Source organism: Chanodichthys erythropterus, chromosome 17 (assembly GCF_024489055.1).
Source record: "Chanodichthys erythropterus isolate Z2021 chromosome 17, ASM2448905v1, whole genome shotgun sequence".
Classification (NCBI taxonomy): Eukaryota; Metazoa; Chordata; class Actinopteri; order Cypriniformes; family Xenocyprididae; genus Chanodichthys; species Chanodichthys erythropterus.
The window spans coordinates 15,164,926-15,180,880 of record NC_090237.1 but is presented as its reverse complement, the minus strand read 5'-3'; the positions used below and the strand labels follow the sequence as shown (position 1 = coordinate 15,180,880).

Genomic DNA, 15,955 nt, shown 5'->3' with positions numbered 1-15,955 from the left:
TCTTCTGGTTTTGACCCTGTTTCTGATGTATTCTGGCATTAAAGAATACTTTACATCAGGGATTTAATCCTTTCAGACACATGGACCTCCCAACCACACTCTCAATCAACCCTGGGACTCTAAATATAAAAAAAAGCTAGATTTTCAAATGAACTTGGTAATGTTGTAACGACTGAGACAAATCAGACACATACTTATTTGTTACATTTAACAAATAATTTTTAAAACCCACTCTTAGTAATGAAACATCCCCTGAAAAGAGCCACAATCTAGAAAAGGCCTCAGTCACAGGGCCACCATCAAATAAGATGGTTTTATTGCTGTGAAAAATGTGGTCACATGGAAAAGCAGAGGCCATAGAAAAGATCCAAAGCCCTTAAAACAGACTTTCCTGCATTCATTTATAGACTCTTCTTCCTTCTACTGTTTTTTTTTTTTTTTGTTTTTTTTGGTGGATGTGTGTGTGGGACCCCATCGGGGCCCATGGGCACCAGCAGGACTTGATCACAATCTTCACCCTCTGCCCGGGAGAGAGGACTCTCCCAACTGAGTCACACTGTAATTCCATCATTCCATCTCGGAAGAAAATAGCAACTTTACCATCACTGAACGGCCAACCATCAGCTCTTCCTTCTTCTCTGCATCTTCTGTTTGCCATTCTGAAAAGCCTTATCAGATGGCATGATCTACACCCAGCCATGTGCTTACCCATAGAGAGAGAGAGAGCTCTCTCTCAACCAAATTGAGTCAAATGAACTATGTAAATTCATCACAACTTCTTCATTCAACGCAGAAGATATCGATTGAAACTCATTGAAATCTTTCTTCAGGAACTTCACAAACTGCTTCCACTGCAAAGGCCATGCAAGTATCGCACATTTAATGACGTGCTTTGAAAATAATAAGCAGATTTTTCATGAAAAAATAACTCTTTTTGATAGCTTCATTCCCTATTTCCCTTTCGGTTTCATTCTGTCACTTTCCATTATACCCATGTATGTGTATGTGTGTGTGTGTTTGTTAGATTAGTTGTGTTTGTGATTTAGTTAATAAACCTGTGCACAATACATATTTGGTTCTGATTCTCTGCTTGCAACAAAGTAAATTGAATGATTCCTGGTCTTATTGCACACTCCAAATGCTGTACATGCTAAGAAATAATTATTTTTCGGTGGCCATGAAAAGTATTTTCCTTAAAATTAATAATTAATTAATAACTAACAAGTAATTGCTGGACGAACGGGTTAGTTGATTGTGGTATTAATTCTGCTACATCAAGTTAATTATATTAACTGATCCAAATTTTCATTATTAATAATAACAAGTTATGATTATTAATATTTCCCTTGAGCTAATTTGCTACAATGTCTTCTGATTGGCCTGCAGTTTTTGTTGTTGTTTTTGTTTCTTGCAGCTTTTACAGCCCAGTGCTGTTACAGAAACAAGTGTTATATTTCATGACACCAATTCAGTGGTATCTGTATGTATGTCAGATAATATGAATAATTTGAGTGCTAATCTATAAATGGATCTTTAAGAGCATTGACTAACATTATTTAATTATATAATGCTTAACAGATCATTCATGTTCTTTCAAGTAGTTAAAGTATGTCAAAAGATGCATTTAAAGAACATTTCTATTTTTATATCCTTTTAAACAGATTTCTGCAGTACCTTGACTGACTTCCAGAGGTTTCTAGTTTAAAACCCTGACTGCACATGGATCTTAACTGCATTCTTGTAAATGCATCATCTCTTAGCAGCATTAGAACGTATTGAAAAGGCATTCTCGTGTCAGTAGCTGTGTCCCAATTAAATGACATACACTATGCAATTATAATATGCAATATGTCCTCAATCAGTGTATGAGGTTAAAAGGCTATTTTGTCATCCAGTGTTGGAGTTTGACAGCCTTTCCCCTTTAGCTACACAAAGAAAGCTGTGACAGTTGAGTGCATGAAGTGTCCAACATTTCACACTGTAATTTTCATTTATTCATTTAATGATTTGCTTATTAAAGTGCATCATCCATTTAAAGTGCACCATTTCTTTTTTAAACTTTCAGTGTGAACAAACTACCCATTCTACTATAAAATGGCTTAGAATAGTGCATAAGTATGTGAATTGGAATGCAAAAATATCTAATCTGACACTGAAATATTGCCATAGTATGTAAGCAACTACAAATCAAGAACAAAAACACAGTAAGCTCACCAAAGTGTTTTCAGTTTGTTTGGGTTTAATAAAACAGGCTAATCAGGAAACTAATTTGCCCAGGAAAAGATATAAACACTGAATAAAAACATTAGTAGCATTCAAACACATCTATCCAAGCTGCAGAACTGAAGCACGACACTTCATTCACAGTGAGATGAATACTCAGTCTCCACCAGATCACCTGAGGGAAATATTGATACCAAGAAATTAGCTTAATGCCAACTGATACTTTTGAATCACATAATAAAAACAATGAAAAATGGCACATAAAATCTTACTTGTTTGGTAGTAATCATACACTTTAATCACAGCTGGCTTGAGATTCTTCACTGGAAGAATCTGTTTTAATTGTAACTGGTGATTGACTGTAATATTTTTTGGAACCTGCAGGAGGATAAACAGTGAATAAATAAAAAATATAAATGAATCACTGTATCTTATCATATGAATGTTGCGGTTCTCCCACCTCTTTCAAATACACGATGACATGATCATCTTTAGAATCGACCCGTTCCACAAGTGATTCGCTTGAAGTGCTTTGAGGTTCAAGCTGTGGAAAAAGTGATTTTTTTTAGAAATAAATGTATGATTTGTCACATCCCTAACAGGAGAGCTATTTTCTGTAAGCTATCATGCTGTTCATCAAGAAGTGAGCAGGACAATATCAGCCATAGCTGCACCATCTTACAGTAGATTCACAGCGACAGTACAGTAAATATAATAATGAATCACTTCACATAGTCAAACGCACCATTGATGTATCAGCTGTGAATCCTGACAAGAGTTTAATATCCACAATGACCATGTTAGTTCTTGCCTGTGGACCATCATATCTGAAAAAAAAAAAAAAAATAAATGAACCATCAGAGTCCATGATGACTGAACTGAAGCAATAACCAAAATCATGTCTTTTAGCATAAAGTTATTGTTCTTACTTCACAGTGAAATTTAACAATAGGTACTGTCCAGAGTATTTCTTGCAATCTCCTTCAATCTTAGCTTCAATGCTCAATGTTTTAGCTTCAGTAGGAGTGGGAATGTTGTAGAACTGAGCCATCTGAGAGATTCAACACAAACAAAAATAAATTAATAAACTTTACAAAAGCAGAATAACCATAAAATGCCAAGAGAGAAAGTGAGCGTGAGTAAATGAAGCTGAACACTACAGACCTGCACAGACACACAGGTCGAGCCCTTCACTTCAATGCTGTATTTGGCTGGAACGTTCTGCAGCTGCTTCTCCTGGTACAGTAACTTGTTGTCCTGATTGACCTCAAAGTGGTGAGAGTCTCCTGCTGACTGTACAGTCACTGTGCTGGAGCCGTCAGAGCTGAACACTTTGGTGGCGTACAAAGACAGAGCCTGAAGAGCCACCACTGTGTCCTGGGAAATAATGAGTTCAGTAATGTCACTTTTACTCATTCACACCAGCACATTCAACAATAGTGTCTTTTATTAGAGCAGTTTGAGTAACCTGTGTGGAGGAGAATCCTCCATAGGCATTCTGCTGCTTCACAAGCCAGCTGACAATCCTGTTAGCATAGCCCAGATCAGCTGTAGTGACTGAATCTGCAGTGAGAACAGCTAGCAGCACATATGAGCTGATCTCCACTGCCAGAGAATCAGAGTCATCAGCAGATGCAGACTGAGACCAGTGGAGAAGAGACCCTTAATGACAAAAGACACAAGAGTAACTCAATGAGCATGACAAAAAACAATAGTACTGTCATAAATGATGACAGAAAGTCATCAGAAACAAACCTCTTACCGTCTGAAATAGCAACATCCTCCAGTTTCTTGAAAAGCTGCTGTCGAGTGTCCGTGTCTCTAGCCAGACTGAAAGTGTAGGTGAGCAGAGCAGTGGTGTAAATGTTTTTGACATCCTCAATGACGGACCTCAAGCATGACAAACCTTTACTGACGACAGGATCCTGTGACAAAAACAGAGAAACAGACGCTGTGAGTGTCATTTTTCTATGAGTTTATATTGTGTGTCCTGTAGATGAACTTACAGTGACTGGAGTTTCCAGTTCAAGCAATGATGCAGTAATGTAGGCAGTCATGGTCACATTATCATTCACTCCACCCTGGAATATATGAGAAACGGAAATAAAGACAAATATTCAATTCATTCTCAGACCTGATGTCTACTGGTCACAGCAAACTTTAAGAAACAAGTGAAATACCTTCATTCTGTTGTTGAACAGTCTTCCCTGTTGGATAAAATAGCCATCTGAATCCCGTCTGTTTATTAACCATTCCTTTGCACTCTGAATAATTTGTGGATCAATAAATATGTATTTCTGTGCTCTGCCAAAAGACCTCAGGACAAAAGCAGTCAACCTGGTGGTGTGGTAATATACACAATGTCATTAGCTGTAGCAGTACTTTAACTCCAGTGGTAACCGAAATTAACTGAATAAAAAAAAAAAAAAGTGCAGAAAACAGACTAATATTTTTTAATATTCTCTTATAGATACAGGATCTAATATTTTGTACAGTCTGCCTGGGTTATTTTTGTAAAGTAACATTTAATACTTTCTTTGATAAAGTTTTTACCAAGTATTCTCTTCTCCGTATCCAAATGTGCTGTATGCTCCACTGTTATGCTTGTAGTTCAGTTGTCTCTGGTATCCTGTTGAGTTTGACAATGATTAAGAGGTTCATTTGAGTTGACCAAATGTGTCTGAATAACTACTAAACATCTCAGTATTTTCTTGAAATGATTTATGTCTCTCACCGCTCTTCAGGAAGCCGGTGGCTCTCTCTCGGATGGCTGAGGTGAGCTGCTCCGTGTTTTCCAGATACTGCAGAATGTAAATATTGGGAGAAAGAACAGCAATGTTTTGTTCTCCACAGCCGTATGGCATCTGTAATAATCCGTGAAGATTCCTTAGTGCCCGACCCAATATGTCTCCTATAAACCATACACAAGTTAAAATATATTTTATAATCCAAACCCAATCTCCTAATTTCTGCTTGTATTTGTAAATGTTACCAATGACTGAAACAGTGGATCTGGCTGATCCCTCTATCACATCTTTAGGAAGAGTCAGAGCCATTTCCTCTGAGAGACTGTCACCTATGAACCAGAGAGACAGAAACACACATCAGTGATCAGCTGAGTAACACTATGATGCTAAATATAGTCTGTGGACAAACCATTTGGACACAGTAACCAGCTGTGAGTCTCTGTCTTTTCAGTTCCTTCAGCCTGCAGCATAAAACAATCACATCAACTCATCATACTGATATAAGCAGCATTAGGATCATGGATAAATTATGTCTGAAATCTGTTTGACGTGCGCTGACCTGTACGAGCAGACTTCGTGTGACCGTGTCAATGCGTCCTCTCTCTGGGACGCTCACAATCTCATTGTCACACACAGTCTGGGACGCCTTTGCCTCTGCACTGACTGTAATATTCAAGACTCCTACAACACAAGACATGTACGTGAGATACAACAGACACAAACACTGAGAAACAATGATTCAGACTGGAAAACTCACCAAGAACAGAAGGAGTGAGGATCCATTTGAAGGTTCTTCTTCCATTAGCACATAGACAGGATGAATACTGATCATCAGAGGAGGCTTTGAGAGTGTAGTCTGAGGAAGGAGCTGGAGTCACTTTAACCTGTCAATCAACCACACATGATTAGTGGCATATTTGATATGATTTGATAAGACTGAGTGTGAAATCTCACCATGATGCACTTGGACAGATAGTTGAAGACAGTGGCCTTCAGCTCAAAGATCTCCCCACGGATGATGGAGTAAGGCAGAGAGAGCTCCAGGAAGAAGGGCTGGAAAACTGTCAGCTGAACAGGAGGAGCCAGACCCAGACCTTCAGAGGACAGACAGAAGGCCTCCGTCTCCCATGAGGTGATGGTGTCAGGAACCGTGACAGGAAGCTGAACTGATCCAGAGTCCCTGTGGAGGAATTACAACAATAGGTATATTTGATTCTGACTCGTACCCTTTTCCTGTAATAAATAACAACATTCAGCACAGAGATGATAAAAAAAAAATTAAAACTGGATTCAGAATCTGCAAAGTAAGCAGGGTATTTTCTGTCCTGTGGGTGTGAGGGGAGATGATGTATTAAAGATAAGTAATAAGATAAATAATAAGAGTAAGTAATAAGATAAATGTACTGATTGCGCTTCACATACCCCACTTCAGCAAGTTCCCAGATCCACGTTTCAGGAAAGACGGTCCGAATCGTCACTGCTGGAGAATCTCTGCCGGTGTTACCAAAATCAGCCATTGGTGAAGCCCTACCATCCAATGAACCATCATGATAATGATACATCACTGGAAAAAACGTGATATTTTGTAATTTTAAGTGATATGTATGTGAACAGCACATCAAAATAACCAATTCTATATACAGTCATAAGTGAACAACAAACAGTAGGCAGATCATCTTTTTAATACACATTATTTTATTTTGATATACAGATTTATTTTAGTGTTGTCAGAGTGTTCTAGTTTCAGTTTATTTAGTTATTATTTAGGGGCTAAGCACCAAAGTAGCTGTAGCCCCTACTGTATCTGTTTGTACTATTCTTCTTAATCTTTATTATTATTCCCCCCAATGGAAGTCTATGGCAGCCTTATGAACGGAATATTGGAAAATTATGAAAATTGGCACACTTAATGGCAATGAATGGTAATGAATAGTACTCTGACCAGCTTTGGAGTCTCTACCAACTCTATAGTGCCACCACCAGATAAAATTTTCACATTTGAATTTCATTCTTATGAAAATGGACAGAGCCAAACAGAAATGGCTGAACAGAATTTTTATTTTATATTTGTTCAAAACCTACGATGTTGTGAACTTAACAATGTCGACCTAAAATTGGTTCAGAGACTGTATCCGCCAAACTTTGATCAATCGAAATGAAATTTGGTCTCATCAGAATGTCTCGGTTACAAAGGTAACCCTCATTCCCTGAAGGAGGGAACGGAGACATACGATGGACAGACCGACAAATAGGAATCTCGCTAGAGAGGCCAATCTACTTCGAGTGTAACTACAACAAGCCAATGAACATTGGCATGCAATCATATGCATCAGTTGCTCGCCTCGCAGCGCGGGTATATAATGAGCAGCAGGTGCGTTGCATCTTCAGCTTTTTGCTGAGGAGCCGAACCAAGCAGGCGGCAGCATCAGCAGGACAATGATTGTGGCGATGGGACGTACGTCTCCGTTCCCTCCTTCAGGGAACGAGGGTTACCTTTGTAACCGAGACGTTCCCATTCAGTCGGTCACGTTCAACGTACGTCGGACAGACCGACGAATAGGAATCCCTACCAAAGCGCCACAGGAGCTGCCCTCGTCCAGCGCTCTGTTGTAAGCCACCTGAATCCCCTTGCCTGAGGACGGTGGGACAGGGCTAACACACAGAGAGGGTCGATCACTGTTGTTCCCAAACCCATTCAGTGAGACTATTGGATAACACTGGGAAAGTGTAACATTTCGTTAGAAAAGGAACGCTGCGGAAGCCACATCCTTCCCCGAAAGAGTTATATGGAGAAGTACATATGAACTAACCTTGTAGGTTGTACAACATATGGAAGAACTGGGGTGGCTCCAACTCGATGAGAGATGGGTTCTCCCAGAGGGAAAGACACAGGCTTCGTTTAGGAGCAACCATGGAAAAAAACATATGGGATCCCCGTAGGGTCACACATATGGAACCCAGCCTAAATCCGCTTCTCAAGGATGCAACGGAGTATACGCCTGGTGCCAGGGCCTTGTTCCAGCATCAGGTCGCCGCAGCAGGCCTTCAGCAAGCCAGAGCCGTGCCACAGTGCAGATTCAATCCCAGCTAGCTCTGACTTTCCTCCCCATCGGCTCAACCCCGTAAAAGCACAGTTAAAATCCTTCTTGTTTTCCGTCCCTGAATTAATTTCCACATTATGACATCTGTATCAATGCTGATCGGGGGAATTTGCGTTTTAAACTGTTTCTGTAAAGTTTGCCGTTCTAATTAACGTGCCGCTTGTGGTTCAAACACTCAATCAACTCGTAACCTATGACGTTAAGATTGCACGCACGGTCGTATAGATTCATTGAAACTCAGAACATATTGTCATCGCTGTCCTGCGATTCATCAACAAATCGCTTAGAAACTTAGTCATAATATGTATTTCTGTTTTGAAGTATAACCACAGCTTCACTATTGGAGACGCAGAGACTGGTAGGACAAATTCTTTTCAAATTGTTATTTTGATGCATTTAAATAAATCTTACCGTTCCCTTTTCGTCTGTATCTGTTTTATAACGAGCAGAAATCTGTAAGTAACTTAACAAACCACAGACAGATAACCAATGAATAAACTAATTACATTACAGTTTGGAAAGCATGGAATTGAGTAATTTCCAGGTCTGGATGGAAAATATAATAAATATAAATAAACAATATTATTAATGGTTAATGTTAGTGATTGTTGAAAACAATTAAATAAATTCAAGGTCCACATTTTTATTATGCAAAGCTCTGTCTTTTACAAATGAGTCTCTTTTGAGCTTCACTAAATGAAGGCACTTGTGACTCAAACCAGTACAGTTAAAGAACAAGGATCATCCAAATCATACTGTACTTCGTTTGATGTTGAATGATCATCAAACAGCAATGATAGTATAAACAGTACTGTCATTTACAGTATCAAACCATTGTGTCAGAGGTAAATATATGCAGGTTTAAAGGATTTCAGGCTGCTTCTGAGAAAATATGTAAAAAGTTTAATAATCTATCTCTTTCGCTGAGCTCAGGTTTCCAATCGCCCCGGATAAACGATGGGTCCAGCCACGTCTATTGAATTTCTGGGATTTAACTTGAATACAGTTAATTTCCAGGCATAAGGAATCAATAGGACATTTATGTTCGCTTCCACCTTCCTAAACAGTCCAAACTGTTCTAAACAGGAATTACTATCTTCGCTCAGCTACTTAAAATTCATGATGCGAGTACTTCCACAAGGCCAGTCTTTCATCTTACATCCTCACTCTTGTATCCTAAATTTATGTGCTAGAACAAGCGTCAGGCCACAGCAGCAGCAAGCCTGGATCGTGCCCCAGATTCCCCACTTTCCTCCTCCATCCGCTTGGCCACACACCGCAGCTTTCACCGGCGCCAAACACCATCCAACAATGCCTGCCCTTCTTGGTGAATGCCTTCCCTCCTAACGTGAGGATGCCTCTACTAGTGGAGCAAGCTCAGCCGTCTCAGCCATTTCATCCCACCATCTCTCACCCTACCTCTCTTTTGTCTTTGGTCTACAGTGTCAGCTACGGACCTTAGTGTGAGGCTGCCTCCGCTATCGCCGCAGGCCTAGACTTCCTATTTTCCCCAGCTTCCCTCTTTTTCGAACCACCCTGTTCCTTCCCATGCTCCAGTGGCCAATCCGAGCAAGAGGCTGCCTCTGCTAACGGTGCAGGCCCGGACACCCCAATTTCCCTTTCTCAGTTTCCCTCTTTTCTAACCTCCTCATCCCTCCCCTGGCTCCAGGGGCCGACCCGAGCGTGAGGCTGCCTCCGCTTACGGCCTTGGTCCCGGCCTTTCTTCCTCCTTGCATTTTCCCATAAGCAAAACTAACCCTGTCTACTACAACACTGATGCCCATCCCACCAAATGCATCAACATCAGATCCTCTTAGAAATTTAAGCTGTTGGCAAGAATTGCCTGGAATGTGGACCCAACCCCTGTACCTTATTATTCAGAGCTGATTTTCCATAAACCACCTACTTATCCTTGACATTTCTCTCAACTAAATTCTTCAAGCTGTCTCCCCTAGAACCCTACAATCCATTCTGCATAGGAGCAGCAATTACAGCCACCCAAAAAGGCCTCTCCCAGCATCAGATTCAAACATTTGGTCGCTGGTCATCAGAAGCATTCAAGAACTACATCCAATCTAATCGCTCCCATATTAAAGAAAGCCCAACGAACACCTATCAGCTAGTTTTAGCTCCAGCTCGTCCTCTCACACATACCTGCAAGCCGCCATATCCAACTCAACTAATACCATCATTCCAATACAACGGAAAATTTCTATCATTGCTGCAGCAGTGATGTGCCTCGGCTCCCTCAGGAGCTCAGTTCTGGCTAAATTCCTCCACTGCCGCAGCAGTGATGTTCCCTCGGCTCCCGCAGGAGCTCAGTTCTTCTGGCTATTCTCTCCACTGCCGCAGCAGTGATGTCGCCTCGGCTCCCGCAGTAGCTCAGTTCTTCAGGCCAATTCTCCACTGCCGCAGCAGTGATTTCGGCTCCCTCAGGAGCTCAGTTCTGGCTAAATTCCTCCACTGCCGCAGCAGTGATGTTCCCTCGGCTCCCGCAGGAGCTCAGTTCTTCTGGCTATTCTCTCCACTGCCGCAGCAGTGATGTCGCCTCGGCTCCCGCAGGAGCTCAGTTCTTCAGGCCAATTTCTCCACTGCCGCAGCAGTGATGTCGGCTCCCGCAGGAGCTCAGTTCTTCTAGCTATTCTCTCCACTGCCGCAGCAGTGATGTCGGCTCCCGCAGGAGCTCAGTTCTTCTGGCTATTTTCTCCACTGCCGCAGCAGTGATGTCGCCTCGGCTCCCACAGGAGCTCAGCTCTTCAAGCCAATTTCTCCACTGCCGCAGCAGTGATGTCGCCTCGGCTCCCGCAGGAGCTCAGTTCTGGCTAATTCCGACACTGCCGCAGCAGTGATGTCACCTCGGCTCCCGCAGGAGCTCAGTTCTGGCTAATTCCTCCACTGCCGCAGCAGTGATGTCACCTCGGCTCCCGCAGGAGCTCAGTTCTTCAGGCCAATTTCTCCACTGCCGCAGCAGTGATGTTGCCTCGGTTCCCGCAGGAGCACAGTTCTGGCTAATTCCTCCACTGCCGCAGCAGTGATGTCGCCTCGGCTCCCGCAGGAGATCAGTTCTTCAGGCCAATTCCTCCACGGCCGCAGCAGTGTCATCACCTCGGCTCCCGCAGGAGCTCAGTTCTTCAGGCCAATTTCTCCACTGCCACAGCAGTGATGTCGCCTCTGCTCCCGCAGGAGCTCAGCGCTGTCCAATGTCTTCATCCATATGACAATAACTCTACCGGTCCTTTACTAACCCTCCTAGCAGCACATTCAGCCTAAGCAAGGCAATTTTGGGGGGTTATCAGTAATGTTCTGGCTGCTGTCCTGCATTGGTTTGCAATTTTTGGGGGGAGTAATCTGGGTTTCCCTTTTGCTGGCCTCCGTAACAGACAAAGAGCTGGTCTGAGGTCCTGAAGCTTTGAGTTTTGTCTATGTACAGTCGCAAGGCACAAACTGGACAGAGCAAAGCCAGGGCTGGGTCTGCCTCCTCTGAGGGCAGCGCTTGCAGGCTCACTACCTGGTCCCTGAAGGGAGTGGTAGAAACCATGGGCACATAGCCAGGGGAGGGTCTCAGTACCACGGCTGTCAGCCGGCCCGAACTCTAGGCACGATTCGTCGACCAAAAATGACTGCAGGTCCCCTACCCTCTTGATGGAGGCCAATGCAACCAGCAGCAAAGTCTTCAGAGACAGAATCTTTAAGTCTGCTGATTTCAAGGGCTCAAAGGGAGCAATCTGAAGTGCTCAAAGCCCCAGAGCAAGGTCCCAAGAGGGTATGGAGGGAGGTCGAGGAGGATTTAACCATCTCGTCCCCCTAAGGAACCTGACAACCAGGTCGTGCTGACCAACAGTTTAGCCATCTATGTGGTCGTGGTAAGCGGAGATAGCAGCAGTGTGGTTTCTGAGGGTGGAGGGGGACAGCCTACGCTCCAACCCTTGCTGCAAGAAGGACAGCACGACTCTGATCGAGGATCTTCGGGGGTCTTCTCAGCGAGAAGGCTCGAGGCAGTTGATGTGCCACTGCAGATGGGGTCCCGGCCAAACCCCTGAAACTGCAAGCCCTGCACCCCAGGCGGTGGTCAGGGCATCTGTGAAGACCACAGCATGCTGAGACACCTGTTCTAGGGGCACTCCTGCCCGAAGAAACAAGGGGTCCGACCACGGACTGAAGGCTTGGCGACACTCCTGAGTGATTGCCACCAGGAATGTGCAGCATTGCCACGCCCATCTCGGGACTCGGCCGTGAAGCCAGTGCTGAAGCGGTCTCATATGAAGCAGACCGAGCGGTATTACAGCTGCTGCAGTCGCCATATGCCCCAGGAGCCTCTGAAAAAATTTCAGTGGGACCGCTGTCCTGCCGTTGAACGAATTCAGGCAGTTCAACACCGACTGAGCACGTTCCTCTGTGAGGCGTGCTATCTGTTAGACCGAATCCAACTCCATGCAGAGAAAAGAGATCCTCTGCACCGGGGCGAGTTTGCTCTTTTCCCAGTTGACCTGAAGACCCAGCTGGCTGAGGTGTCTGAGCACCAAATCCCTGTGCTCGCACAACTGATCCCGAGACTGTGCTAGAATGAGCCAGTCGTCGAGATAGTTGAGAATGTGAACACCCTGTTCTCTCATGGGAACAAGGGCTCCCTCCACGACTTTCGTGAAGACGCGGGGAGACAGGGCCAGCCCGAAGGGTAGGACTCTGTACCGATATGCTCGACCTTCGAACCCGAACCGCAGGAATGGCCTGTGTCGCGGAAGAATGAAAACATGAAAGTACGCGTCCTTCAGGTCGATCGCTGCAAACCAATCCTGGGGACGGATGCATTCGAAAATGCATTTCTGCGTGAGCATCTTGAACGGTAGCTTGTGAAGGCTCCGATTCAAAAGCAGATCCAGGATAGGTTGTAACCCACCGCTCTTCTTGGGTACAATGAAGTAGGGACTGTAGAACCCTGAACTCATATCGGCTGGAAGGACCGGCTCTATCGCGTCCTTCGCCAGTAGGACTGCGATCTCCGCACAGAAGACAGGGGCATCGACATCTTTCACTGTAGTGAAGAGGATGCCCCTGAACTTGGGGGGACGCCGGGCGAACTGAATCACATAGCCGAGCCTGATGGTCCGAATGAGCCAGCGAGACGGACTGGGGAACGCTAACTGTACAAGCAGGATCAAAGGGACCACCGGCGTACCCGCAGTGGGGCACCGAGGTGGAACACAGGGAAGCAGCTCGGGGGGCTCTCTTTGCGAGGCGGCCCGAAGCGCTGCTGTCCGCTGGCGAAAGAAGAGGGGGATGAGAGTGGTGAGGTGCTTGCCCTCCCACTGCTCTCCGAGCCCTCTTCGGACCCGGAGATGAAGGAAACTACTCTTTTATAGAAAACTTGGGTACCGTGTTTGTCGTTTGTGTTTGTCGAACACAAACAGACATTAATGAAAGATTCCCCACCCGGCCCTCCTCCGGGGTAGGGAGCGGTGCAGTCACCACCTCCCAAAGAGCAGTCCTCTCCAACTCCGGGTCGCCCGTCCTAGGGCCTCTTGCTCTTGGCTTTGCTGCCCTTCTTGGCGGGGGCCTGGACGGGCTGGGCACCCCGACCACGACCACGACCACGACCGGCTCCACAGCGCCGCTTGGGTGGAGGCTGCTGCGGGGAGGCGCCCTCAGTGACGAGCAGCCTAAGGTGCTGCAGGCGGTGGAGGTGCAGCAGCTGACTGCCTCAGCAGGATGTGGGATATGGCCTCAGACTGCTTCTGGACAGCCGAGAACTGCTGGGGAAAGTTCTCAACTGCGTCGCCGAAGAGGCCGGTCTGGGACACGGGGGAATTAAGGAACCTGACTTTGTCGGTATCCCTGGTAACCCACTGACCGTGTCGTGACCTTCGTCGCATGAAGCGCGAGGTCCGTCACAGCACGAAGTTCCTGTGGTCATAACCACCCTTGTGCAGGTCCTTCAGTGCCTTGGCCTGATGGACCTGCAACAACGCCATAGCGTGTAGGGCAGAGGCGGCTTCCCCACAGGCCTGGTAAGCCTTGCCGGTAAGATCCGTTGAGTACTTACAGGCCCGGGAAGGGAGAGACGGCTCCCCCGACCAGGTGGGCACAGTTGCATGGCAACGGCCCGTTCCACAGGGGGTATGCGCGTATAACCCTTAGCCGCCACACCATCAAGGGTGGTGAGGGAGGAGGACCCACTGACACGGTTTCGGGCAGTAAAAGGTGCCGTCCATGTGCCAGTGAGTTCTTCATGCACCTTCGGGAAGAATGGCACTGGGGCGGGGGGCTGAGAACCAGCCCTTGCCACCCTGAGATACCAATCATCCAGCCTCGAGGGTTCGTGACACGGTGGAGGATTCCACACAAGCCCGATCTTGTTGGCGGCCCGGGAAAGCATAGCCATCATTTCTGGGTCCGTGTCAGGCACAGATGTCCCTCCAGAAGGAGGCAGCTGTGCCGACTCATCATCCCCCAAAGTTTCAGGCTCACCCTCCGATGCAGCGATCGACATTCTATTATCCTGGGGAGCCCCGAAGGATACGGATGGTACACACCTCTGGGGTGGTCCACCGCGTTCCCCCGGCAGCTCTACTGGCTGCGGAGTGCAGGAGGGATGAGGGTTCCTAGGGGGTTGGTTCCCTGAAGGAAGCGCGCTCACCGCAATCCTCAGATCACCAGAACCGCTGCCCGAAGCAAACCTCTGAGGAGGATTGGATCGAGGCAACGGAACTGGGACTCTGCCCCTTTGCAGGAACTGGAGTCTAGATCGCAACTCCGCGATGGTCATCTTCCCACAATGGGTACATGACTCATCCACAAAAGCCGCATCAGCGTGCTTTAAGCCCAGGCACGTGATACAGCGTTGGTGACCATCCCCCGGTGACAGATAATGACCGCATCCAGAAACACACAAGTAGAACGACATCTTTAAAAAGATGCGAATCTACTTGTGTAAGCTCTTTTAGGACTGCTCTTTCAGGTGCCGAAGCACGCAGGGGAATGACCGCTGCAAAACACAGACAGGGAATAGTGCAGCCTGTCGTGTGCACTCTCTCTCCTTGTAGCCGCCCTCTTACCAGGTGTGAAAACAGCCTTTGAGCGCTCAAAAGCGCACCGCTCACCAGCCGTGAGAACGGCTTTTGTACTGGCTTGCTCTCTTGAAAAAGGCAAAACAAAAACAAAAGTGAAAGAAAAGAGAGATCGGTCCCGCTGCAGTGCTGTCCACATGCACCAAAACAAAAGAGAAATCTTCAAAGAAGCTTTCCTGACTTGTAGTAGAAACACACTTCGTAGATACCACTGTATAAACAGAAAGTTCAGCTCCGAAGCGAAAAGCTGAAGATGCATCACGTCATCTCGGCCAGCTGTCAGCAATCAGTAATCAACATATCTACCCGATCAGCACGAGTGAAAGCATATATAAATAAGACACGGTCGACTCACCCATATTCCTCGACAGTTTGACAGCATCCCTCCACCACCCCGTCTCCTCACACCTGCACTGGTTACTTTCCAGAATACTAACCAGAATGGGGGGAGTAATCTGGGTTCGGGCCAAAATACCGAGCTCGGAGCCCTCTCCTCGGACAGCACGCCAAATACGCATACTACTACGCATATATTTTTCTATCTGATTATTTGTAAGTGTGAATTCGTGAAATACTCGCGCTGCGAGGCGAGCAGCTGATGCTCCAAAATTAGGTAGGGATCATCGACAGCATGTCCTGAAGGTGCATCAGAAGTTTGAGCACAGCTCCACCTAGTGTTCCAGACATTTCTTTTGCAAAAATGCTTATAACTTTTGAATACAGTCCAAATTTAGTTTTGTTTCATTCCCTGGCTTATGCTTATTTGTCATTTTCCTTCATTGTGCCTGTCCACCATATTGAAGTAAATATGCTATGCCTA

General features: G+C 45.6%; 1 protein-coding gene across 1 annotated transcript in view; it reads right to left on the bottom strand.

Annotated features, from left to right (window-relative positions):
• Positions 1–2,250: 2,250 nt before the first annotated feature.
• Positions 2,251–15,955, bottom strand: part of LOC137005130 (alpha-2-macroglobulin-like) — a 30,496-nt gene continuing 16,791 nt past the window's right edge. The window contains exons 17-34 of the mRNA XM_067365917.1: positions 6,393–6,534; positions 5,925–6,150; positions 5,728–5,854; positions 5,530–5,651; positions 5,380–5,431; positions 5,216–5,299; positions 4,958–5,134; positions 4,777–4,852; positions 4,404–4,560; positions 4,230–4,304; positions 3,986–4,148; positions 3,692–3,885; positions 3,388–3,600; positions 3,153–3,274; positions 2,969–3,050; positions 2,684–2,767; positions 2,496–2,601; positions 2,251–2,398 (exon numbers count right to left, since the gene is read on the bottom strand). Coding sequence (XP_067222018.1) covers positions 2,358–2,398; positions 2,496–2,601; positions 2,684–2,767; positions 2,969–3,050; positions 3,153–3,274; positions 3,388–3,600; positions 3,692–3,885; positions 3,986–4,148; positions 4,230–4,304; positions 4,404–4,560; positions 4,777–4,852; positions 4,958–5,134; positions 5,216–5,299; positions 5,380–5,431; positions 5,530–5,651; positions 5,728–5,854; positions 5,925–6,150; positions 6,393–6,534 — 2,243 coding nt within the window. The 3' untranslated portion in view covers positions 2,251–2,357. The remainder of the gene's footprint in view (positions 2,399–2,495; positions 2,602–2,683; positions 2,768–2,968; positions 3,051–3,152; positions 3,275–3,387; positions 3,601–3,691; positions 3,886–3,985; positions 4,149–4,229; positions 4,305–4,403; positions 4,561–4,776; positions 4,853–4,957; positions 5,135–5,215; positions 5,300–5,379; positions 5,432–5,529; positions 5,652–5,727; positions 5,855–5,924; positions 6,151–6,392; positions 6,535–15,955) is intronic.